Genomic DNA, 25,747 nt, shown 5'->3' with positions numbered 1-25,747 from the left:
CCCAGTGGATTTGTAATTTTCAAAGACATCTGTACCAAACATAACCACAATGATGTCAACATGTTGAGTGGGTTGAGTTTGTGTGTCCTTTTCAGCGGTGTCTCAGGTCCCTGATGGCTGGCCCCAACAGGGAGAGATCAAAATCCAGAACCTGAGCGTCCGCTACGACGCCACGCTGAAGCCGGTGCTGAAAAATGTCAACGCGCACATCAACCCTGGACAGAAGGTGAACCGCAGGGAGTGAAACAAGAAGCCCAGGATGTGGTCTCTGAAATGATGACATCTTTTAGCTGAACGATTGAGCGTTGATTCAGATGTCTTCGTCTTCAGGTGGGGATCTGTGGCAGGACAGGAAGTGGCAAGTCCTCCTTCTCCTTGGCCTTCTTCCGCATGGTGGACATGTTTGAAGGTCAATGATCACATCGGTCTTAAGCTGCAATTTGAATGATTGAATGACAAAAGAAACTTTGTGTTACAGGCCATGTGTGTTGTGGTTTTTGCGTTCGTAGCTTATTTTTCTGTCTTCCAGGGAGGATTGTGATCGATAACATCGACATCGCCAAGCTGCCGCTCCAAACCCTCAGGTCTCGCTTGTCCATCATCCTCCAAGACCCCATCCTGTTCAGTGGCACCATCCGGTACTAAGAACTTCACTGTGGTTTTTCCGACAGGATGGACGTGTCCCAGCAGTGAGCTGCAATAGTTTTAGTAGAAGAATGAAGCCTTTCCAGTAACAAGAGCCGTTGGCAAAAGTGTGACACACTTCAGACACACTTATCTGAGCAGAGCAGAGGCTCTCCAGATAAGAGGACATTCCTCTGAAAACTCTGCTGGAGGGGTTTTATTTTTAGACATCAGTGCCAGTCGCCATAAAAGCTTCATCATGTCAGGCGGAGAGCAGACGAGACAGTTTAAGTGTCGACTGAAATGTAGTCAGTATAAGTTATTTACATTTTTAGTGTCTCACGTTTGGGCGACTGAGAAAAATAAAGGTTTTCTCCCTTTATTGAATTATTGACCACATGAGGCTTCACTTAGATTTCAGATCAGAGTGAAAGCTGATATTGACTGACGGGGACCTTGGTGAAGCTGATCGATGAGGATTGCTTGTGCTGTGATAATTAGCTGATTTAAGTAGAAGACTGTGAAGACGAGCGTGCCAAATATATTGAGCAAAAAATACTTCCTCAAGTTCTCAAATATGCAGCTCTTCTTGGCGGATCCTCTCTGCAGGCTTTGGCTGATGTAACTGACCAACAGCATAGATGGGTATGATAATGTGTGTGTGTGTGTGTGGCAGGTTCAACCTGGACCCGGAAATGAAGGCTACAGATGAGATGCTGTGGGAGGCTCTGGAGATCGCTCAGCTCAAGCCTGTTGTAAAGTCTCTTCCAGGAGGCCTGGGTGAGGAAATCTGCCTGCTTTTTTGCGCGTGTATTCTCGGTAGAGAATAGGTAATACTAATAATGCTTTCATCCGTCCATCCAGCCGTCTTCCACCGCTTTTTCCGTTTCCGGGTCGCGTTTAATGAACTGAAATGCTCAGTAAATAAAAACAGGCAGATAATTTAGAATGCAAACTGAGCCATCTCTCACACCTGACAGCCGTCTTGATACGAAGATGGAGCTCCTGTATCAGAATACATGAGCATGAATTTTTTAACTCCCCTGTTGCGGCTGTTTTATGTGAGCTGCCCCCTCCCTCTCTCTACATTTTGCACATGCTGAATGTGTGGTATGCTGACTCTGGGGCCTCCCCGCTGCACTGAGGCTTTCTTTAGCTCTGGGTCACTTCTTTGGTGGAACAATAGCCTCCTGCTGCTCAGCTCACCTAAAATCGTTCTGCTTTGGTAGAACGATTTTAGTGACCTAAAGCTGCTCTCACTTCTGTGTGACACCAGTAAATATGTGTGTTACAAACTGACACTGAGCCACCCTGTGCTTTAGTTTAGGTTTACCACAGCCACGTGATCAATAACACATCTATCTTTGACTCAAGAGTTAATAGCTAATTAATTCTCCCCCTTAATTGAATTGAAGGAGCAGAACAGAGACAGGTTTGTGTTTAATGGTGCAGAAATAGAGAGGTTTGTAAAGGTGGCCTTGTCTGCTTAAATTACATCTGGAATATGACTGCGAAAATTGCAAACAGTTTGTTTTCAACATTTTATCTTTGCAACAGGAAGAAAATACAAAAATAATTCTACTGCTAATCAAAATAACCACAGTAATTTTATCAAAATATTTTCTCCATCATTGGGGGTTTCATTTGGCATCAGTCTGAACTTCATCACTGCAGGGTGTTTATTTAAACAACTCCAAGCTTTCCATCAAAATAAACCATTTAAAAATGAATTAACTTGCTGGGAAACTGTTCCCTGGTGATTTCAAACAGAGCCAGTGGTGTGGAAAAAAAAAAAAAGACAGGTGCCTTGACTGAGAGCTCACTGGAGACAATAACTCTGTCTCGTTCATAACAGACAAGGAGAAATCAATACGATGTTGATTTATAAACTTGGAATATTAATGACCACTTTAATTTCTCTTCCTATTTGGCTGAAATTATTTTGTTGTTGCGCTGTAATATGTAAAGCAATTTGAAACTCAAGTTAAACGAACTGTGTTGTTTTGTGAAATGATCACGTGAAATGTTTTTCTTTTTCCTCTTAGATGCCATGGTGACAGAGGGAGGGGAAAACTTCAGTCAGGGCCAGAGGCAGCTCTTCTGTCTGGCCAGAGCCTTTGTCAGGAAGAGCAGCATCCTCATCATGGACGAAGCCACGGCGTCCATCGACATGGCAACAGTAAGTGTGTTGAAAAAGAGAGCGTAAGCAAGGCAGCGAGTGAAAGGGTGATGATGAAGGAGGAAGCTCAGACACACGAGGGGAAGAAGGGATAAGGAAATGACAGAAGTAAATGGAGGAGAGGAAAGAGACAAAGTTCAGCTGGCCATTTTCAAGGTGGAACCAGAAACAAAGAATAATGAACATGGAGCGACAGAGAATTTAAAGAGATACACGCCCAATTCTGAATTTTGCGCTTGTATCATATGTAAATGAATATATAAATTCTAAAGATGGAAAATCTGTTTTTGTGTTTCACAAATGACAATATTAGCTTGTAATAGCAACAAAAATGCAAATCAGTTCACCGATTATGATCAGAGCTGGATATATATATATATATATAATAAGAAAGCTGCAGCAGGAGATGTGGCATGCAAGAGGCAGAAAGAGAGCGACTGAGATGGATGGAAAATACTGAGGGCAGTTAGAGCCTGGGGGCAAATGGTTTCCTACTTAAGACCCTTTCTCGTGCAATCACTTACAAAGGGTGACATTTCTAGCTGACAACAGTGCAGCAGCGCTGCCCATGAGCTTTTAATCAGGGACAAGAGATGAGGAATAAGACCAGATCATTTGAGAACTAAGCTCCAGCAGCCTTTTTTTTTTTTTTTTAAGCAGCATGAGCAGCAGCCAGTATGAGTCTGAGTTAACTTCTTCTCCGTCCGTCCCCACAGGAGAGCATCCTGCAGAAAGTGGTGATGACTGCATTTGCTGACCGGACAGTAGTTACAATAGCAGTGAGTATCTCCCCCACGCTGTATCAGGTGCTCTGAGGATTCACATTAATGGATGTAACCCCCCCCCCCCAAAAAAAAAAAATCATTCTTCCTGCAAAGTGCTGACCTTTCTCAAGCGTGCAGCGTGGAAACAGAGCTGGTGTAAACCTTTATGGGAGAAAGGACAGAAAGGTGAAATCTGAGCTGATGCCAGACTTTGTTCCTCTGGATCGTTATGGAAATTTACCAGCGAAGTGAAAGATCAGTTAAAATGCCTCAGAGTTGCATGAATACTGCACTTATTCCTGTCAAAGTGAAAGAAGAGCTGTGCAGTGAGACCATTTGTGTGCTAAACCTCATTCAGACTCAGAGACAGAGTGAAGCAGCTTCTTCTTCTCTTCCTCCCCTCCCTGCACAGCACCGCGTCCACACCATCCTGAATGCCGACCTGGTGATTGTGATGAAACGGGGCATCATCCTGGAGTGCGACAGACCCCAGGCCCTGCTGGAAACGGAGGACAGCGTCTTCGCCTCCTTTGTGCAAGCAGACAAGTAGCACAAGAGAAGAGAGAAGGAGCATATAAGGAAGACATTCGAAGTGCAATTGTCCCATGGAATATATTCCTTTTATTTTTTAATCATGTTGTATAATATTTGTACATAAAGAATTGTCATTTTTTGTTAATAAAATTAACTGAAGCTAAAGTCAATAAATTATCATTCAAATAGATGTTTTTCTTTTTTGATGGTGTGTGAGAGACCTGGAGCTGAGCAGCAGAGGTGATGTGGTCCAGAAGGATCGGGGGGCAGCACCTGCTGAAGAAAGGAGCCTCATTAGAAAGTTATACGGATGGAAATAAAATCTGGAGAGGGCGAACAGTAAGGTCAGATAAAAACAGGCAGCTGAAGTTTACACCAAACGGAGGTCTCAGACTCTAACCTGGTTTCTCACTGAAAGCGACAGGAAGGGCCCCTCCGAGGTGGGGAGGGCCCCCGGGAGTCTCCATCTCATGTTACCGCGCTGCTGAGAAGTGGAGAAGTCAGCACGGAGCCAATTGCGCCACTTGAACCAGCCTTCGACCGACTTCAGCGCTCCGTGCGTCCGCAGGCAGCGTGTCAGTTGTCGCCGGGTTTTCTTAGCGGCCCGCCGCCGTCCGAGCTGAGTGACGGCGGCAGCTGTGGAGCTGGAAGAGGAACCTCCTCATGGGACCGGGCCTGATGCCGAGGACACGTGAGGTGCACGCATACTTCCACAAAAAAACGGGCGACAACAAGACTCTCCCGCCTGCAGGCCGACAGCTGCCGAGGAGCACCGACTGGTAAGAAAGGAAGCAGCGGGGGGAGGAGGGGGGGGGGGTGGGGGTGGCGGCTGAGCAAGCCCGGCAGAGACAGCACCTACCGAGCCGCCGCAGGTGCGGAGTATGGGAGCGCCATGTTGTCCAGGAAGGGACTCATTCCTGAAGACTACCTGCTGACGCGCCTCGCCGAAGATGTCCTCCAGCCCAAGTTCAAGGCCAAACCGGGGAAAGCTCGGTTCATCGCCAAGAACGGCACCTGCAATGTGGCGCACACCAACATCCGAGAGCAGGGCCGCTTCTTGCAGGACGTCTTCACCACCCTGGTGGATCTGAAGTGGCTCCACACCATCATCATCTTCACCATGTCCTTCCTCTGCAGTTGGCTTCTGTTCGGTATGATCTGGTGGCTCGTCGCCTTCGCGCACGGCGACTTGGACCAAAGAGGGGACGACTTCGTCCCGTGCGTAACGGACATCCACTCCTTCTCCTCCGCCTTCCTCTTCTCCATAGAGGTCCAGGTGACCATCGGCTTCGGCGGGCGGATGATCACGGAGGAGTGCGTCTCCGCCATCATCATCCTGATCGTGCAGAACATCGTGGGTCTGGTCATCAACGCCATCATGCTCGGCTGCATCTTCATGAAGACCGCGCAGGCACACCGGCGCGCGGAGACGCTCATTTTCAGCAAGCACGCCGTCATCTCGGTGCGCAACAACAAACTCTGCTTCATGATCCGCATCGGGGACCTGAGGAAGAGCATGATCATCAGCGCCACCGTGCGGATGCAGGTGGTCCGGAGAACCACGACCGAGGAGGGCGAGGTGGTGCCGCTGGACCAGATCGACATCCAAATGGACAACCCGGTGGGCACCAACGGCGTCTTCCTGGTGTCCCCCCTCATCATCTGCCACGTGATCGACAAGGACAGCCCCCTGTACGACATGTCCGCCTCCGACCTCCAGCACCACGACATCGAGGTGATCGTGGTCCTGGAGGGCGTGGTGGAGACCACCGGCATCACCACGCAGGCCAGGACGTCGTACCTGGCGGAGGAGATCCTGTGGGGGCAGCGCTTCGTGCCAACGGTGTCCGAGGAGGACGGCATGTACGCGGTGGACTACTCCAAGTTCGGCAACACCGTGAAGGTCCCGACGCCGTGCTGCAGCGCCAAGAAACTGGACGAGGTGGGGGGCATCGCTCAGTTTAAGCTGAAGGAGGGCATCACCTTGCGGGCGTCGGTGAGAAGGCGGCGGACGGTGGCCCGCAGGTCCAGGCTGGAGAGCCACCCGACGTCGACATGAGGTCGATGAAATCAATCATCGAGTTTGAATGACATTATCTGCAATCAATAATCCACGTTAGGTCTGTCCATGCCACTGAAATGTAATGCACGCATCACCAGGCTGTTTACTCAGGGGTCAGAGTGAAAATGCACTGATTTAGAAGAGGAGACTGTTGGACAACCTGAAGAGATCAGGTTGGACGTGTTTTATCTTTTTTATGTAATTCAGAGTGACTGCATGTATCAAAGAGCAATAAAAGAGAATGCCTCATAAAATGTTGTGGATGGCGAGTGAATATTAAGACTGTCTTGTTATGAAGTACAAGCTTAAGTAAGGCTCTACAATATTAACATCAGTTATAAAGATATCAAAGTTTCACAGATTATTATTATCAAAATCTGCAATGTCCAAATTACAGCTTTAGGTCTTTGACAAAAGGTAAAATGACTTACAGTGGATCATAAATGAAACGTTGTAGTCCAACAGACATTCATAAATAATTAATCTACATGGGAACATTATTTGGCACAAACCAAGAACATTTTTGTTTTCATTCAAAATATGACTTGATGATGATGTTCAGCCGGATTTACAGAAATTTACAGAAATCAATGTCATTCATAACCTTCGACAGGAATCCTTTAAATCTGTTTAAAAAATAATTCCGACTTAACACTGAAACAAAATGAAAATCTGTAACTAAAATGTGATGCCGTTACTGCCCCTAAAACTAGATCTGTTCTAAATCTATCCTTCGCACAGTAGTGCAGATGTTATCGCACACTCGACAAACCTGAAGAGTAGTAAGTCTGGGTGTCTTTACACAAACTTCCTCTTCACAAAAGACACTGACACACACTGGCATTTCTCGCTTTTATTAGATTATAATCCGCAGAGCTTAAAATATTAAATTGCTTTTAACTTAGTTAATAATTAAAATACATAAAAACGAGAGCCAGAACTGAAGAACCCTGCAAAAACAAAACAAAACAAAAAACAAACTGAAAAACAAAACAAACAAACAAAAAAAAACTGAATTAAAATAAATAAAAAAAGGGAGTTATAAACCCATCCTCCACACAGAGGCTAAGTCTGACAGAACCCGCTTGCGATTCTTTGTACAGTAAAGTCCAAGCAGACTGTGCATTTTCTATACATGTGTAATGATACCATTATTGTTATTGTTTATGAACTAATTATCCTCTGATAATCTTTTCAAACAGCAACTTGAAAGGAACAAGTTAAAAAACAAAATCCAGAAGACTTTTTTGTTTAGTTTTGCTCTGGCAGCTCCACCCCGGCCACTGTCACCCCTCTGCCTGTCTCCGTCCCTCTCTCTGTGGGCCTGCAGACATTACCTCATGTCTTTGTCTTTCGGTGCTGATGGGGTGGTGGTGGTTTAAGAGGGGTGGGTGGAGGGGGGGGCTGCTGTGCTGAACGCCAGGAAAAGGCTCAGATTCAGCCACAGACAGGCACCAGTCTGTCTCTAAAGTATCAATTCTCTGATCACATTAGAGACTGAAAATAAAATCTTTGTATTTTCTTCTCCGGCCCCCTGATTATGATGTGGCTTTCTCTGTGTTTGCTGCCCTCTGCAGGTTAACTCTGGGACATGTGTGTTAGGTGATTATATGACTATACTGCAGTTAAAAACACAATCTGTCATAGGGAGGGCTGAGGAGTCAGGGAGAACACGGGGCAGAGAATGAAAGAGTGACTTCTCTCTGGCAGCAGTGATGTATTTTCTCTCAGGCCCTGAGTAGGAAGCGCTTTAATCATCCCCGACTTAAACAACCCAAACAGTGATTGGCTAGTTATTGCCCCATTGGGCAGTAACGTGGCTCCCTACTGGCCAGCGCAGTGGCCGTGTACCAGCAGGCTGCCTCCCGCCACTGCAGGAGGAGGGATGGACGAGCCTGCAGGTGAGCAGAGATGCCTCTTCTCAATGCATCAACGACACTGTACAATAGTAGGTCAAAGCAAAGCAGAGCCCCCTTCCTGTACTGTATGTTAGCTAGGTAGTAGATAAAGGGAGGCGAAGGGCCGACAGACGCACTGCACCTCCCCCCTCCACCCCTCAAAACAAAAAAAAATAAAACTGAATAAAACTTCCAACAGAAAATAAAAGTAAAATAAAACCAAAAATAAAACATACACATACTTTTTTTGTTCCTAATTTAAATTGCAGAGAAGATGGGAGGGATTTGCCCCGAGGAGGAACGCTCACGCCAATTCCTGCTGGCGTGACAAACCCCTCCTCGCCACCCCAAACTCCCCGAAAAACCCTCCCCCCTTCCTTCCGGCTGGTTGGTTGGTGTCGTAGCGAAATATAAGGGTAGTGGAAGGTCTCTTAAGTCCTGCTGGCACCGAGGAAGGGGGCCAGGCTGTCTTTCCTTCTCTCCTCTATCTTATCTTCTATCACCCCCAGGGCTGCTGTCTCACCGCCATCCCCGCTCATCTCTCCGTCACGTGGTTTTGTGAAGAGGGGGAAGGTGCTGAGGCAGGGGTGGAGGGGGCTGGGGTGGATGCAGGCGGCGGCGCAGGGGTGCAGAGGATTTCGGACAGGTCGTCCATGATACAGGTCTCCTTGGGGTCGACCAGGTTGAATTCCCTTACGAAAACGATGAAATGTGCATACAGAGTGTTCAAGTGGCCCTGAAGGTCCAGAGCCACCGTCTCTTTAAAGTGCGCCCAGTAGAGGTGAGCCAGCACGTGGAACAGGTACCGGCAGATCTTCTTTACCAAGGACTCAAAGGAGTTGGGGAACTCTTTTCCTGCAGGAAGAAAAGGAAACAAAAGCAGACAGAATTATATTATTATCATATTAAAATCAGAGATCTCTTCAGCCATGGAATAATAAAGTGGAGGGTATTTTTATCTTCAGGAAAAAGATTCATTATAAACTTCAGTGTGATTCTGTCCAAAGGAGGAATATTTGAAATTAATCAAAATCAGTCAAGTCTTTTCTCTTCACAGTTGGAGAAATTGTAATGAAGTCTACACAAAGTAAGCGATTAATCAATTAGTTGAGAAATGAAAAAGCAGCTTAACCAGAAGTGAAAATAGTTGTCAGAGGTAGCAGTGCATGTCATAACCATCAATTCTCTGATGATGATGGGGGCATCACACCTTCACCATGTCCCTAAATATCTGGAGCCGAGGCAGCAGGGGGCAGCAGCACAACACCAGCTGTATGTGTCAGTAACAGCTCGGCGCTCAGGGGCTTTGCAGAGATTCTCACCGTATTTAGTAGGAAAGATTTCCTCATCTGTGACCAGTTTCTGACAAAGACTCATTACAAAGTCGACATATTGTGGAGCAGTGCACTTCGTCTTCTTCCCCCTCTCGTCATACCAGTAGTATATTCTAGAGAGAAACAGAATAGAAATCAGTCCAGTGTTGTTGAGCACACAATGGAGAAAGACATTTTAGTGAGGAGCATTACACAGCTGTGAAGGTGGTTTTTAATTAAAGCTGTGTGGAGGCTGTTTGTGGCTGAGGCAAATGGAGCTCACAAGAAACTAAATGTTTCCTGAAACATTGTAAAGAAAATGATGTAATGGTGAACTATGAAACCGGCTCCATTTCCTGATGATCCCACTTTCATTTCATGTTCAGAACACAGATCATAATTAAAATATATAAGCCACTGACAATATAATGCTTTCTTTTTATCTCGTATGGGTACATTCTTATTGTGCGATCATACAAGCATGTTTTCATTTCAGTGGACTGCCCTGAAGCTTTAATTTCCTGATTGGGCCAATTTGCCTGCATTGATGGGAGTAAACTGGACACTGATCCTGCTCAGTCTTAAGGCCGGTTCCACTGCTGGTCAAATATCCCTGGAGGGGTTGACCCAGATAGCTGAATTGTAAGCGGGTGGTTTTGGAGTCAAACAGCAGCTCAGCAAACAGTTTAGCTCACTAGCAGACTGCTGCTCGATCATCCATCTTTAAAGTGGAAGAAGACAAAGGGAATATCTGTCAGTTTTAGAGGTCGATCAATGAGCAGATAAGATGGTGGAAAGTGATGTTTGTGAAGGTGTAGCTGTTTTACGGGACTCACTGGGGTTGCAGTTACAACTCCTGAGGAATGTAAAGCGCCCACATATCTGACCCTGCAGGAGGAGGCCTACTGACCACAGGACCACGACCAGACTCTTACAATCCACTTACTCACACAGGATTAGACGGTGTGCTTGTGTGTGGGAGAGACACCGGCTGAACTCAAAAAATATTCCTCACGCACAAAGTGGTTTACTTATGAAAATGTGGTTTGGGACTTAAAAGCAGTTCTGTGAACAGCAATCTTTAATTTCTAATCTAATTTATGCAGTTTTCTGCAATTTGCTGTTGAGGTTTCTCTGAAATTTTCATTATTTTTTGTTTGGCTGCTATTATTTAATCTTGCTTCTATAATCTCTTGGACTTGTTTCTAATAACAGGGTGGGCTGTGGTGGTGCAGGTGTTAAGAAAGTGTCATTGTGGTATGTATGAGAGTGCTGAATCTACACGGATGTTCACAATTCTTTTACAAAAAGAGACAAAAGATGTAATATATTTATGAAGGAAGTTTCTTTTCTCGTGCATTTTCTATCTAAACTCAACAGTAATTAATAGTATAAGCACATTATCCTGTCTCTCTCTCTCTCTCTCACACACACACACACACACGTCTATCCACCCACCCATACAAAATGGGTCTAAATAGCTACCAAATGGTTCTGTTCCCTCATAGCTCATGGAAACATTTTCTTCCAAAAATAGTGCTGAGCTCTGCCTTCAGGCAGGGGCACTGATGCTGCTGTGACTGTGGCTCAGTCAGTTTTCACCACAGAGGGGTGCGGGTGCCAGGTCTTGCATGGGTAGGAAAGGGTGGGGTGCTGTGCAGTGAGCATTGGAGGAAGGTACAATCATAAATGGTGGGCCTTGTCTTAAAGGTTTTAGTTAAACTAAAATGCATTCAACTCAAGTGAAGCTTTGAAACAATCTCTGACTCAAAGAAGTCAGCGTTTTTCCTCTTGATTAACCCGTTTCCTCTTCTGTTTGACCTGTTTTCCAAAAGTCAATACAGTGCAAACTAAAACATGTCAATCTGCACTTTTCTCTTCACACAATGTAGGTAAAGCAGCTTTGTACCTTCAATCTTTTGGAATGTAAGTTAGCAGCAGTAGAAAAACCCAGGGATGACTAACGAGCCAAAACGTGACAACTTTCTTTTGTATGGCACATGTTTCTCAGCGCTCCTGTTGTTTGGTGTTGATATCACTCATCTTTTGGTCCACACCGAGTTGGTGTGCGAGTGTTTGTGTATTGCAGTGAGAACAGTGTGTTTGGTGGTGGTTTTTCAAAGTTTGAAAAATCAGGTTTTTCCAGCCTCTAGGATGTGGGGGGGGGGGGGGGGGGTGAGGGCCTCTCCCCAAAGAAAAGGGCTCACACATAAAACATGCCACCACACCCGGGCAGGACAAACTAGTTAGATAAACACAGTTGGTTGCATCTTCGTTGCAAGCCTTTCATTGAAAAGCTACCATTCTAGTGATTATCCTCAACACACTACTGCCCTTCTTTATTGCATGCTGCAGGCATTAGCCAAAACAACACGGTTAGAAAAATATGACAGACATTTTAAAAACATTTTGTCTGGTGACAAATAGCTAGTCCTGCAATTTTTAGATCCAACTCTCACTTTAGCAGTGGAACAAACAGGCAGACTTTAAGGCAAACTCACGTGGTAATAATTTGATCACACAGATCTGTCTCTGAGGAGGTGTGAGTGTGTGAATGTAATGATATTAGCAGCGAGAAACTTGGATGACAATGTGGAAAGTGCAGCTATACCAGGTCTGTCCTGCAGTGTTTGGTTCAGTGGTTAGATTTAATATAATCTAAACCCAATGAAGCAGCTAGACTGGATGAATTTTAAACAAATAAAAATATCTTAATTGGAGAAAAGACCAAAGATTTAGTGCCTTAAGAGGCTGAGAGGATTCTAAAGAAAGTGGGGAAACTGTTTTTTGATTTTATGTGGCTTTCACCGTCAAAACCTGAAAAGGAGTTTTCACTTTCTGGTAAATAACCAGTTGACTTGTCCCAATCATTCAGCCGAAACATTTTCTCCCAAAAAAAAAAAAAAAAAAAAGTAGGAGAACTAATAATAATAATAATAAAAAACAAAAACAAAAATCCAACAGTTTCAATTACAGCACTGTCTTATGATAGACAAAAAAGGTCCCTCTCTCATGACATGCAGATGCAGCAAGCCCAAAGATAGTAAGGTGCAGCACTTAATTTCACAGGTCTGGTGAAAATATATAGCATGCTGCAGTACATTAAAGCTGCATACTGCACATTCCAAGATGTAAAGACCAAAAGAGAGTTGTCCCACCCAGACTACGAAAGCCTTTCTTCATGAATTAACCAAAGAGATGCTCGATTTCTGATGAATAAACCAATGGGGCTAAGCAAGTGAGTGTTAAAAAAAAAAGTGGAAGATAACTTACGTGTTGTAGGCTGTCATGGCTTGACAGGTGTCCCCAGTGCAGAACTCTGAGATGGTGCTGTACTGCAGGTTGATAAGGTTGAAGAATGTTGTCGCTGTTAACAAAGACAGAGAAAGAAACCACAGCGTGTTATTCAGTGTGCTGTTTGCTTCACAGGAATAAATCCTAAAAAAGGCGCAAATACTTGAGAATGTCAGAATGATGTTGGTGAAAGCCTAAAATGCTACAAGAGCATATCATTGGACAAAATGTATAATGGACCACAATTCTCCACTTGGAAATACAGCAGTGCATACTGCCTTTTATCTGACATTGTAATCAGCGGCACAGTCACAGCCTCATGCAAAAGCTAATCCATCAAGTCACCACATCTTATGTGTGCGCACTTAAAAGAAAATATGCAAAAATAGGAGGTGGCTTCAAATTGGCAAGCTGAAGTTGTCACTCCAGTCTTTTAAAAGAAATTCACAAATACTGAAATACTGCAGAGGAAACTCCCTCGACCTGCCACACACTGCAATGTATTTGTTCTTTATGTTAACATTCAATCAACTTAAAGCTTTCAGCAGCTTGTTGGGAAACTTGGCCTCGCTCATGTTGCCCTATCCTATTTAACCATTCTCTCTTGTTCAGGAGAAGCAGGTCTGAACTCCCCATAAAACATTTATTTATACCTCTGCACAGGGTGAAAATCACTCTGATCATTATTGATTTGGTTACAGCAAAATCCAAACATTATTCAGTCCAATTCTTTGTGCTGAAGCAAAAACCCAATTAGTGGTGAAAACAAGCTGAAACAAGCCAGTTTGTCAATTTTGAGAAACACATTAACATGTGAAAACATGCCCCATCAGTTATACATGGCCTTCATTAGTTTTCCTCCTCTTCCTTCACAAGCACCTGGATGATTTGGACTCTTACAAAGGCAAAGACAGTGAGATAACTAAGATAAAAAAAAAAAAGAAAATCAATGAAGTGGCAAAGCCGCAGTCAGAAATCATGCTCTAAATGTCATCAATAGTTAAAAGACTACAAATAGACAGAAGATGGAAGTAAAAGATGTTGAAAGAAGCGGTGTTTGGTGTCAGTGCCAGGCCTGGATCTTGTTCACAGCTCAGCTTTCCAGCACCACTGGAACATCCTGTCATCCTGGATGACAAGTGCATACCACCTTGGCAAAACAATTCTTAACCCCTGAGGACATTTTTTACATTCAACAAAGTGAAAATTGGGCTTTAAGGAATATTTATGTCTTAAACAAGTTAATGGCCCCCCTTACTTCTTAGGTATGACTGTTCGTTTGCTTTTATGGGTCTCTGAGCTCCTACTTCATATTTTTCTGTCATTAATTACCACCATAGTCAGAGTCACTCACTGTTGCTAGCTAGCCATTCGTTGAGGTCTATCTCTCTCGGCAGCACCACCAGCTCCTTGAGGTCAAAGTCCACCACACGGATTTTTGTGAACTCTGGCTCCAAATACTGCTTCTTCTCTTCTGCCGGAGGCTTCTTTCCATTTGGCTTCGTCTTTGACTTCCTGTAATGCAAAGGAAAAGACGATAGGTTAAGGAGATGTACAGGAATTGATAGAGGTAATAAAGCAATAAGGAAAAGTGAGAGTTCAAAACACAATCGATAAAAGCAAATTTACTGACACTGTAGAAAATGAAAGGCAATGTAGGCACTTTACTGAGCTGCTAGCATGATAATTTACAAATCAGCTCATATTTGCTCTGCTCTTCTGTTCAGTAAACACAAAGGTTTAGCAAATTTTGGACTGAAAACAACAGTTTTTTAATACAGATGTATGTGGCCTAATAAACCTAATACAAAAAAAAAAAAATTGCTCCCTGGCTGACGCTCAAAACCGCCTGCACGAGTTATACAGCATAAACTTTCTCTGACTTTTGTGACACCGGATTCACTCCATCCCACACAGACCAGACAAAGAGTCTTCTGTTGCTGTAAGCGACCCCTAACTCTGACCTCTGCCCCAATGTTAGGTCTATAACTTCCACACAGACATCCCCAGCGCCTTGTACTTCCACTGCTAGTTTTAGCATGAGGATGTCATATCACACTCTGCTGCACTTCCAGGGCTGTAACCACTCCTCCCCCAGCCTCAACTCTGTATCAATGGAGGTACTGCAATCTGGGGTCAAAGGCTGAAGGCCTTGATGCACAAGCTGTGTTTTCCTGGTAATTCCACATGAGATGTAGACTAATAAAACTGACTGCTAAGGGTGGGCAGTGTGGCTCAAAACTGATATCACTTTATTTCTCAGAATTCTTTTTTGTTCCTTAATTTTAACAACATGCTAGTTGAAAAGGAAAGCATTTGCATCTTCAAATTTTAAATTCAACTGTAGTGCATAGTTTATAAGTGACTATAGAGAATCATACAAAACAGTGATTGATATAAATGGGGTGCTTTTGAATGAAGGATTCTGAAAGGGGAAAAAAAAAAAATGCAGATGAGGACCTAGTAGATTCCTGTATATGGGGCACGTACTCTACCCGCAACACACAGGATTGATTGAAAACCTCACACATGTATGGCTATTGGTTCTATCAGAGTTGGTCGAGCTCTGCCCCCTCTGCTGTGCTTGTTTCAGTTTTGTTGGGCTGCGATGTCTGCTCTTCATAATGTGTGGCGTCATTAACCATCTGGCAATATGCTTTTTTTTCTCTCCCCCCCGGGATCAAAAATTATACCAGTGTTAATGTGAACGATACGACATTTTACACCCTCACTTCTGTAGCTGCTAACTTTGAAAGTTGCTATTAATAGCAAATTTAATCAGTATCTCTTCTCCTTATCCTGTCATGGCTCTATTCCTGCTTTCAGCTTCTCCCATTTTTTTGAAGTTTACTTTAGGACAAAGGAGTTTCAGCTTGCTCCCTGGGTTTATTGTGGGTTTGTTGACCCTCATTTCCACCGGTCTTGTGCATACTGTCTTTATGCCCAACTCTCATCCCTCCTCTCTGCCCCTGCCTAAACACAATGATTCGGCCATGTGTTCTTGGCTTTTGCTCTCCCCCTCTCCTTCCTATTCACTTTCTACGAGATCCTCCTCCATTCCCCAAAGACAGCAGCTTTGGCAACTGGACTGACAAGAGCTGGTCTTACAGCACCAATGATGAGGGGTCATAAACACTGTTTCACAGCAGGGTCCAAAACCCTTCTCACTTTCATTTGGGCTCTGTTGACAAACTATGGAATTTTTACAGGAAGGAGGCAATAATCGGTTTTTATTTTGCAGGGAAAAAAAAAAAGTTAGTACATTCATGCTATGCATATTGCCACAGCCATATTTGAAATACACTAGGAGACAAAGGACAGAATAAAAATGGGGGTGTGAGAGCAGAGAGGGAAAGGGGAATGAGGAGCGGAGGTGGGATGCAAAGGCCCAGCTGATATCCATGGGAACTAATAAACACTTACAAAACATGACAGGCCTGTGGCGCACGAGGCCTCTTGGCCAGAGCAGCGTTCAAAAGCCCTGTACAGTTTTATTCCCCTTTCCAGGAAGCGTCACCCTGCTTTCCACCTCAACAAACAATGGAAAGGCAGGTCAACATGTGGATGTGCACAGAGCCCACAAGTCTTTTGGTATGTAGATGTTCAAGATTGCCCTATTTACATGTCGGCTATCATTCTAATTCATCTGTCAGAAGAAATGTTTGGCTATAAACACACAACACAAACACGCTTGCTGAGTTGCATTCGGAGACAAACAAGACACTGCTCAGGTTCTCGTTTACTGGGTAATGATTCATCAAGGTACTTGGATGTTTCAATCAGGAAGTACCTGAGTCTGTTTTGGCCTAATTTAAAAACCAAGGACGTGGCAGATTACACTCCTGGCTAATTATTAAAGACTAGCCACTTTCCGTTTCACCTCTTTATTACTATTGCTCAGCTCTGTCCCATTAATTGTCATCCTCTTTTTTTAAATAATGGTATCTTGCCATTCTTTAGGTTGCATTTCTTTTGTGTCTTTCCTTCAGTCTGCTGGTTCACCTGTCACAACAGTCTATTGTTCATGGTTAAAAGTCTCAGGTCCCAGTCTTACATTTATCCTTTTTTAATTTCTTTCTGCTCTTTTCCTTCACTCTTCAGTGCCCAGCTAGCATCCTGCCTCATTAGCTTCCCCACTTAACTCCATGGACTGTACTCTGACTCACTTTTTAATTAACTGTTACGTTTTTCCTCCTCACATTCAAAGCTCCTTTCCCATGCCTTTTTTTTTTTTTTTTTTTAATCAGTTCTTTCATTTTTCCTTATCTCTGTCTGCTTCCTGCCACGCTCCAAAACAGCCACCCAAAAAAAAAAAAAAAAAATCCTTCCTGCTCACGGGGCCATAGACAGATTCATGTGGTCTGTGGTTCTGCACTGTGAGCTACATGTTCCATCATGTGAAAGAGCTTTACCCGAGGAAAGTGCTTCATCCACAGATACCGTCAGCTCACCAAACTTTTCAAAGGCTTTGCTAAGCCCCTCAGAAAACTGTGTGGTTCCTGTGAAAGGTTCAAGTCAGTTCTTTCTTGCCCCCCTCCCCTCCATCCTTTTGAAAACATTCTGTTTCACTGAGCTATTTCCTGCTTCTCTCCCTCTGTAATTTCATAATTTTCCATACAAATGCCTCCTCCACTTCTTGTGAACATTTGTGTGGTAAGGGGAGGTGAAATTCTGGAGCCATTAGTTTATTTTAGGATAAAGAAATCTTCCTCTTTGCCAGCACTCCTCCCTTCATACGTACATAGTCTGTCTTCACTACAACACACACACAAAACTTTGTCTGTTCCTGGTAAAGTTCTCCCAAGCAAGTCTTTGCCATAAAAGGCAGCAGATGCCTCTTTCTCCTCACCAGATCAGGGACAGATGAGGGCAAGCCAGAAGGCAGGAGTGGAGGGGAACTAAGGCCAGGGCTGGGCGCACAGGCTGGGGGGACAGCCACAGATTGCCTGGCACCAACAGGAACAGGAACATGGCCCTGAAAACCTGGCCTGGCTCATTGGATTAACATGAACCATGAGAATATCATACGGGAAAAAAATATTTAGTTTAAGCGTGAAGTCTTTAAGGAGGAGAACCAAGACAACAGATTGTTAACGTTTATCTGTAATGAAAATAATTAGGAAATAGGGCTGTACAGCTGGGTAACAAGGAGGTCAGCCCTGCTGAGTTGAGGAGTGAGTGACTTGACAGCTGTTCAACTCTGTTAGCCACTCTTTTACCCCTTTCACTTTTTCCAGCAAGACCACCTCCTCCACTCTTCAAGTTCCTTTACTTGAGACCTCTGGTCTTGCACAACTCTATCAGTGCCCCACTTACACACCTGTGTCTGCAAACACACATACACACAAAACTGGCTGTAGCCCCCTCTCCCTTTTCTTGGCCAACCCAGCTGGTCACAACAGCTGCGTCACAAGCTTGATCCCACTAGAGACCCCGAGAAAATCCAGAAGAAGAGAGTCCTGTCTGGTCCAAGAGAGTGTGTTAGCGGAAGCACGTGTCTCCACCAACACTGTACAGTCTTTATTCACGTGTGTCAAAATACATAGCTTTTGTCTGACACTGGCAAATGTATCAGCTGCCATGTACCTGCTGAATAATGAATAAAACTCAGAAGCAGCATTCTAGCAGATACACCCAACTCTGTCTTATCACCAGTACTACAATTTGCTACTGCAGAATCCCTCCAACCCCAACCCCAGTGTAAACACACAACCCAATTGGTTCACCAAAGGAAATGCTTCAATAATGCTTCCTGAGTTTTCTAGAGTCATCACCTTAAAAGCTAACAGATCTGATTAGCACACACAATTGTAAAACAGACGAAGCCCCTTATTATTTCTGCAAATTGAACAAACTAAACTTTGGAATCTGTTGGACGAACTGCATGTAATGACTTTCCCGTTAAGCCTGTAGCTCCTGCCAAGTCAGATATTGTGCAACTGCTGCCTGAATAGACTCTGGATCACAGAAGAATCCAACTCTTGGCATATGGATGCAGTTAATGCAATCTGCAAGGGTGAAGAAAATGTGCAACTATCCAACAATAAACAGAAGGATGTCTTCCATCTTCTCTCTCTGGCCCTTATAGTGAGCTCAGAGGTTTGCTTAAAGTTTTTTAAATGTACAAAACAATTTAAGCGATACAAAAATGATCCCTGATTAAAAATCAAATACAGAGACATGAAGCTACAGGTGGTTATGGCTTGATAGGGACTTAACAGAGATAAAGAATCCTGAAAACATCAACAACAGGACAATATCACTTGGGAACAAGAAGAGCTGGTCCAAGGTGCATAGATATGCCCTTCTTGACACCACCTGTGCCTAATACAGTGCTGTTTTACACACAGCCTCAGTGTCTATGATAAGGTTATAAGTGATAAGAAGCGGCAAAGACAGTAATCAGAGGTCCCCCCCATCCAGGAACACCAGCGAAATCAAGCACTTCACGACCTTCAAACAGAGGTTAAAAGGAGAATCAATTGAATGTCAGAAACTTGCTGCCTTTATGTCAACTTAGTATGGAGTCCATACCAATCAGGACTGAAAGAACTCTAATAAAATATCAATAACAGGATATCACTCCACTCTTCACCCACAACGCCAGAACTGAGTGAATGAATCTCCAGAGTCAGCTTCACTCAGGAGTATCAGTTATCTCCAAGCCTGGCCTCCTGATCTATTTCAGGATTCAAACTGAATGTACTCAATGGCTCTTTTCCCCAGAAAACCACAAACAGAGGAGAGCAGGCAGCCTAAGCACACCAAAGCTAAACCACAGCAGCCATTACGGGGCTAAAAAGAGACAGAGTAAGGACAGACTTAACCAGAGGTTCAGCTTTGAAACTCTAAAATGTGCAGAGGGGAACTGCTCTGTTGGAGCTGCTTGTAAAGTTTCAGTGCAGTTTTAAGAGACCACTGACACAAAAATACTTTTCAGTTTTATATCTGGCTGAGGAGATAAGAAAAAGAAAACAAGGAAGGCCCAGCTGCCGCCACTTTATCAGCAGCATCAGCAGTGAGCAGCACTGTAAATCAGTAAATGAGAATTGTTTGGGGAGACACGCACACACACAGAGAGCTAAATCATCCACCACAGTTCTGGCTACCTCTTAGCCCCCTTGTCATTCTGCACTTAATCCCATTCAGTGGCTCTAAAGCCTGCAGAGTCTGTAAGGACCCCCTACCAGCACCATAATGTAGCCTCATCAACATTACAAGAAACGCGTGGCAAGAGAGGGGGTCTTGGGCTGAGATAAGACACAGTTGGCCGAGGAGGAAACTGATTTGGATGATATGACTCAAGAGTTAAGTAAGATTTCTTTACACTCATCAACCCAATCAGTTCATCTGTCTGGTTACTGAGTCTGAGGTATTCACTTTGAGGAGAGTACACTGCTAAAAGCTATCGCCGCTATCTATCTCAGGAAATATTTTAAAAGTGGAGCAATAAACAGGTCTACGGTAACACCCATAAAACTGTGTGTCCTTGTTAGTGTTTATTTTTCCATTCAGTGTTTCCTTAAGATGTTCAACAAGTTAGTGAAAATTCCCTTATGATCTTATCAGACAAATACAATAAAAGTGCATTCTCCTGGCAACCATGTGATTTCCCTTAACCAGGAAGATGAGTACCTAGTTAAAAAAAAAAAAAAAAAAAAAAAAGAAAAGAAAGCAGCAGAACGTGCCTCTACCTGTCACACATCTTGCAAGAGACATAACAACACACTTACATTAACACTCTAGTGTGTTCATTACATCCTGTTTGTAATCTATTAAAGGTTCTGAAGGTAGTGGATATTCTCCTCACAATAAATGTTTACATCTCCCATCAGATTTTGAGGCATTTACCCTGAGGGTGCCTGCTCAGAAACACACCTGTTACCAGACTTGAAAGGTAAGAGGAGACTTCACTAAGGAATTAGCCGGGCGGTGTGTCCCCTCAAGGAAGACACTCATAATGACTGCATATCTTCTTGCAAAAGACAGAGTAAATACAGAAATGCAAACTGGGTGATTATTAGACTTGTTTCTCACAACTGTTCTGACATGGGCATTTCTGCTGGAATTGAACTGATTCTCCACACAAACTCTTCATGACTGATAACATCGTTTGTAATGTTTGTATGAAACAAACACCTTTAACTGGGTCAGACATTCTTGAGGTCTTAGATCTGCTTGGTCATAAAATGGAGTTGTGATTGACACTTAGAGACTACATTTTTTCAGGAATAGATCTCATGTACACTTTGTACACTAAATGTGATGCTGTGGGATGTGAATGTTTTTTTTTTCTCAATCCTGACAATAATTTGATCCTTTTAACATCTCTAATTAATAATAATAATTAAAAAAAAAGATCGTTACTGTGATTTAGAAGAATTTCCTCTTTCAGTTGTCTTTGGTAAAATGTTAAACGGGCGTCCTGAATAATTTATTAGATCAGATGAGAAGACAGTGTCACATTTCTCTTGGTCTTGTTGAGTCTTGTTTCTGAGGGCTGGAGGAAGAGGAAGGAGGCATTCAGGCTCCATACCCAGCGGCTCTAAACCTCTCTGGCCCCGGAGCCAGAGGCTCCCAGATCCGGAGTAATTACCGCTTCGGAGACAATTACTAACATCTTATAAGGAGCTATTGGAGCCACAGTAACCCACGTTTAACACTCAGACCATCCACTGCTCAAACAACACAGTAAAGCAGCTTTAATTGACTTCTCCAGCAACAGGCGGGACGTTAACGTGACTATTTATTTCGTTACAACTTGTGTGTTTGTGTTACTTAGTCTATAAATCGAAACGTCTGTGCAGAAAAAGTTAGAAAGATACGATACAAATGTTTTGTTTTTTTTTTTTTCTGGATGGGGGGTCCGTCGAAAGCAGGAGCACCAGAAACATTGACCCAAGGCAAACTTCATCTTCTTAAATATAGCATCTACCGCAGGAGCTAAGCTGTGATATAAAATCAGACTTTACCTTAGTACTTTTCCGACTGCCTGAAGCACCATTTTGCAACTTAGTCCGTTTTTGGAGTTTCTCTGTGAGTGCATGTCCGTCTTATCTCCAGAAAAGGAGCAATAATCTCCAACCATAGCTCAAAACATGAAGATCAGACGTTGAAGTGTCCTTTTTTTAAATGATTATTTAGGTGAAATACGTCCGACTGCAGTCAGAGTTTGGTCTATCTGAAGCTCTGACTCCCAGCACCGTAAAATGAAAAACTTTTTGAGAAGACTTTACGAACGACACACCTCCCCGAGCCCCTGTCGTCCAATCAGAGAGGGCGAAACTGTTGAGTGGGCGGGCTCTAATGGCGTCATCGCAGTCTGCCCATGTGGACGTGGTGCGTGCTTTTCCCCTGAAGTGGAGCCACAATGGAGCAACAGGTGGCCAGCTCATAAATGTGAGGTACAATGAAGTGAAGGAGATGCCTCATCAACGACAGAATATTATATTATATACTAATACAATACTGAAAGTTAACAAATGCCTTACAGGAATATTACTGAGGGCATAATTAGATACATTATATATGAATCTGGATATATATATATCTCAGTAAACTCTGCTGCTGGTTAAGAAAATATGATGAAATGTCAAATGGAAAGAATAGTTTGATCAGAGATTAAAACAACAGAAAAGAAAAACATATAAAAATCTGACAGTCTCAGCCGCTATGTTACAGTTTAGGCCAAACTGTAGTTAACTGCTTGTTATTTTTTTCTTTCGTTCTTTGCTTCGTGTGCTGTGCATCCTGGAACTGTGAGCCCACACTGCAACTATGACTGGCAGTGGGTCAGGCGTGTTCAAACATGATTGTCCAAGATGAAGAGCCTGTGAGGGAATCAAGCAAAGCCTGCTTAAGAGCCAAATGAAGATTCCCAAGAATTTGGACAAATTCTTTTTGGAACTTATTCTCATTTCTAGAAAAAACTGCCCAGATGTTTTTTTGTATTGAGCAAAAACAAAAGTTTCCTGTAATGAACATGATAAACGTTTGCGGTAAACATGCTGCTGAGAAAACAACAAGAAAATGAAGAGGGATTATAAAGAACAGTGTGACTCATGAGAAGATTACAACTAATGTCAAGGAGCCATCATTTCCTCACTCTGCTTCCCTTTTATTACTGCCTCTCAACATTTATCCTCTTTTATATTGCTCTCTTCACACATTTCTCCTCCCTTCCTCAGGTTGTTTTTAATTTACCGTCCCTCTCATTGTCCCTACTTTTCCTCAACAAGTTTTTCTCTCTATCTACTTGAGATGAAACTTGTGTGGCCGTGGTAGGGATGCAGATGTGAGAAATTCCGGACCAGCTGTCTGCTGCAGCATGGACATACACAAAGACACACTAATTGGTTAGGATCTGTTGAGTTATATGTATATGGGTGGGGACGAGCAGTCTTGAGACGAAAATAAAAGAAAATGTGTGGGTGCATGAAAGCACTGTGACTATGTGTGTATCTATAGGAAAGTACAATTTGTGCGTGAAAAAGTGCACGCAGTGTCTGCAGAGCTGCCAGGAGTGCATGCTTTCTGTGGACTGCTGGAACCTCTGAGGCGCCACTTGTTTATGTTTAAGAGTCCCTATGTGATCTGAAGAAACCATCTGAAAGAATCAAAGGGACAGAGGGTCTGACAGGCACCTCTCGGCATCCTCATCCTGCTCAACCAACTGCCTCCTTGCTTTCCACAGTAGGAGTGTGCACTTCACAGTGGCTTGGTGGGTGGAGCTGGGTAAAGCTGAGGCCCTGTGAGTGGCTCCTGGTGTGGAAGCAGTGGTGAGAAGTAGAGGGGAGAGAGACCAGAACAGGCCACTGACTTTTCCCTGATGCTAAATATAGCATTGGTGTGCCTGGCCCATAAAGAATAGAGAACAGTGTAAAGAGAGGGAGGGGAGGGACAACATGCCACATGTGCGTGCATTGGTGTGAGACTGTGGGCATTCATAAATGACCTGGTGACTTAATCAGACACCATCTAAGATACAAACGTTGTTACTTTGTAATCCTGTTAAGTTGTTCCAGTCTAGACAAGTGGTAACATTTAAGAACTGCCGTTTTGTTTTAAAAAAAATAATAAAGAAAGAAAAACAATTCATAACTCAAAGCAAAGTCTCTAAAAAGTTAAATTAATCTCTCAATAGTTTAATAATGATGATTATTATAATATCCTATATAAAATCTTATGTGATATACTACGGTGTTGTAGTTCTTGTGCACTACTTGTGAGCAGCCTAAGACAAAACAGATTGTTGCTGTAATGGAAATCCCGTGTTCAGGGAACTTTCCAATAATTTGCTTCTAAGTATTGAATCCATGTGGTCACTGAAAATAGAAGACATCCATTCAAGATCACCAGGGCTTAGCCTAGACTTGGGCCCCTACATACACTGCTGTGTTGGTGTGGACAAAGGGCTTTAATGAATCAGGCATGAAAGCTGAAGAACAGGTGGCTTTTGACTTAAAGTGGCCCTTTATGTAGATTAACAGCTAATATGGACAGTAGTTTATCACATTACATGAGCTGCAGGCTGACAAGAGCAGGCAGAAACAAAGACTGTACTACTGTGCTTCACAAGTCCAACCCCTTTTGTGCAACGTCTGACGTGAATGGAAACCAACGGCCACATTCCATTGTCTGGTAAACAGAGGTTTAGTCTCTCTCTTTTGCTAACGTCATAGACACCTTGTCTTCTCCTTTAGTAGCCAAGATATGGCATCACTTAGCTGGCACCTGCCCTCACCTAACCAGATGTTTCCGCAAAGCACTATTTGATGGGCACAACAAATGGGCAGAAATTTCTACATGAACCATGAATGCCAGTTTCTTGTGTTTCTCTAAATTCCTAAATATAAAAGCTGTGACTTTATATAACAACCTATATAACAGGAATACATTTACTAGCAAGTTGCCCTTCACATGTATGTAAACCTAATAAAAAATAACTCATCTAGAAGACAAGAGACAGCAGAAAGCTTGATTTAATTTTGTAACACATCCCTCATTTAAAAGATGCAAAGGAAAGAAAGAAAGGCAGTTCATGAGACTCTGATGTCACTGATCTTGTGACTGATTGATGTGTTTAACTTTACTCAGATGAATGCCGAAAAGAACAACAACTAAGGCAGTGGCTGATTAGACCAACAGATAACTAAAGGAAAGTAAAAACATAGGTAGGGGAAAAAATGCAGGTAACTCACATCATTACAGTACTGACGTCAACCCAAGAGGTGATGTGTTGAAACAAATATGTTGTATTGGTTTGTTAACTGGAGAACAAAGGTTATGAAACTTTTAACCATCTACCAATATAAAATAAACTTGAAGGTTAATTCGACAAAATTGACATAAAAACATTGAAACATTGAAAATTTTGGACAAAGCATGTTAGCCTAGAGCACTATCTTTACTACTACAGAGACACGGATGGCTGGCCCGACAGGTTGGGTCTGAAAGTCAGCGGACATTCCACCTATTTCAGACAAAGAAAACACTGATTCCAGGCCAACAGTAAATGAGTCACAACCTCAGCAGATGTGCCTTTGGGCTTGGCAACAGCTTAGTTCAGGACCTGCCAGAGCAAAATCTCCGGCCAATCACAGCCGAAATCGAAATGACACAAGGGACAGGTGCCCAACTGTGTTAAAACCAAAATGAATAACTTAAAATCAAGTTGCTGTGTAAGACCTTCAGTTGGTCTTGCATTCGGGTGTGTGGGAGTGTTTTAGTGTGTTTAGCTAAGGTCTTAGCCAGTGAAAACAGTGCAGACTGAAGGCCTTTAGTCACTGGGGCTTTTCTATAGGCCCAGAAAGAGGTCAGCGGGGCCAAGAGATGCTCAGCACAGTGAACCCAACGACCTGCCCCTTGATTCCAGCCTCTCCAGTGAGATAAGAGCAGTGTGTTGGCTGCCACTGCTAGAGAAATGTAAACAAAACAAAAATACATCTGCCGACCACACCCTCCTTCTGAAAAACTCTTTCAGAAACATGCAACTGAGGCAAACTAGGTCCCAGAACTGATGTCACCTCTCGATCGTCGCCTCTCATGCAAATTTTACGTGCTATTTTATATCTGGGCCC

General features: G+C 43.4%; 3 protein-coding genes across 10 annotated transcripts in view; 2 read left to right on the top strand and 1 right to left on the bottom strand.

The window, feature by feature from the left end:
- abcc8 (ATP-binding cassette, sub-family C (CFTR/MRP), member 8) overlaps window positions 1-4,285 on the top strand; it is a 44,929-nt gene extending 40,644 nt beyond the window's left edge. For 4 of the 5 annotated variants that reach the window (XM_029523154.1, XM_029523155.1, XM_029523156.1 and 1 more), the window contains 7 exons: window positions 96-226; window positions 331-409; window positions 530-638; window positions 1,301-1,404; window positions 2,670-2,803; window positions 3,520-3,582; window positions 3,980-4,117. In XM_029523154.1, coding sequence (XP_029379014.1) covers window positions 96-226; window positions 331-409; window positions 530-638; window positions 1,301-1,404; window positions 2,670-2,803; window positions 3,520-3,582; window positions 3,980-4,117 — 758 coding nt within the window. Of the gene's footprint in view, window positions 1-95; window positions 227-330; window positions 410-529; window positions 639-1,300; window positions 1,405-2,669; window positions 2,804-3,519; window positions 3,583-3,979 lie in introns of all 5 variants that reach the window. The other variant, XM_029523153.1, reaches the window with a different exon arrangement.
- A 323-nt stretch (window positions 4,286-4,608) lies between these two features.
- Window positions 4,609-6,414, top strand: kcnj11 (potassium inwardly rectifying channel subfamily J member 11). Its single transcript, XM_029523159.1, has one exon. The coding sequence runs from the start codon at window positions 4,994-4,996 to the stop codon at window positions 6,158-6,160; it is 1,167 nt and encodes a 388-aa protein (XP_029379019.1). The 5' UTR covers window positions 4,609-4,993; the 3' UTR covers window positions 6,161-6,414.
- Window positions 6,415-7,001: 587 nt separating this feature from the next.
- mob2a (MOB kinase activator 2a) overlaps window positions 7,002-25,747 on the bottom strand; it is a 55,925-nt gene continuing 37,179 nt past the window's right edge. For 3 of the 4 annotated variants that reach the window (XM_029523163.1, XM_029523161.1, XM_029523162.1), the window contains exons 2-5: window positions 14,023-14,183; window positions 12,648-12,741; window positions 9,384-9,508; window positions 7,002-8,916 (exon numbers count right to left, since the gene is read on the bottom strand). In XM_029523163.1, coding sequence (XP_029379023.1) covers window positions 8,597-8,916; window positions 9,384-9,508; window positions 12,648-12,741; window positions 14,023-14,183 — 700 coding nt within the window. In that variant the 3' untranslated portion in view covers window positions 7,002-8,596. Of the gene's footprint in view, window positions 8,917-9,383; window positions 9,509-12,647; window positions 12,742-14,022; window positions 14,184-21,640; window positions 21,875-25,747 lie in introns of those variants that run through there. The other variant, XM_029523160.1, reaches the window with a different exon arrangement.

The sequence above is a fragment of the Echeneis naucrates genome, chromosome 16 (genome assembly GCF_900963305.1).
Source record: "Echeneis naucrates chromosome 16, fEcheNa1.1, whole genome shotgun sequence".
NCBI lineage: Eukaryota > Metazoa > Chordata > Actinopteri > Carangiformes > Echeneidae > Echeneis > Echeneis naucrates.
This window is presented reverse-complemented; position numbering and strand designations above follow the sequence as displayed.

Coding starts and splice junctions, on each gene's coding strand:
- kcnj11 (XM_029523159.1), top strand. CDS start 4,994: ATGTTGTCCAGGAAGGGACTCATTCCTGAAGACTACCTGCTGACGCGC.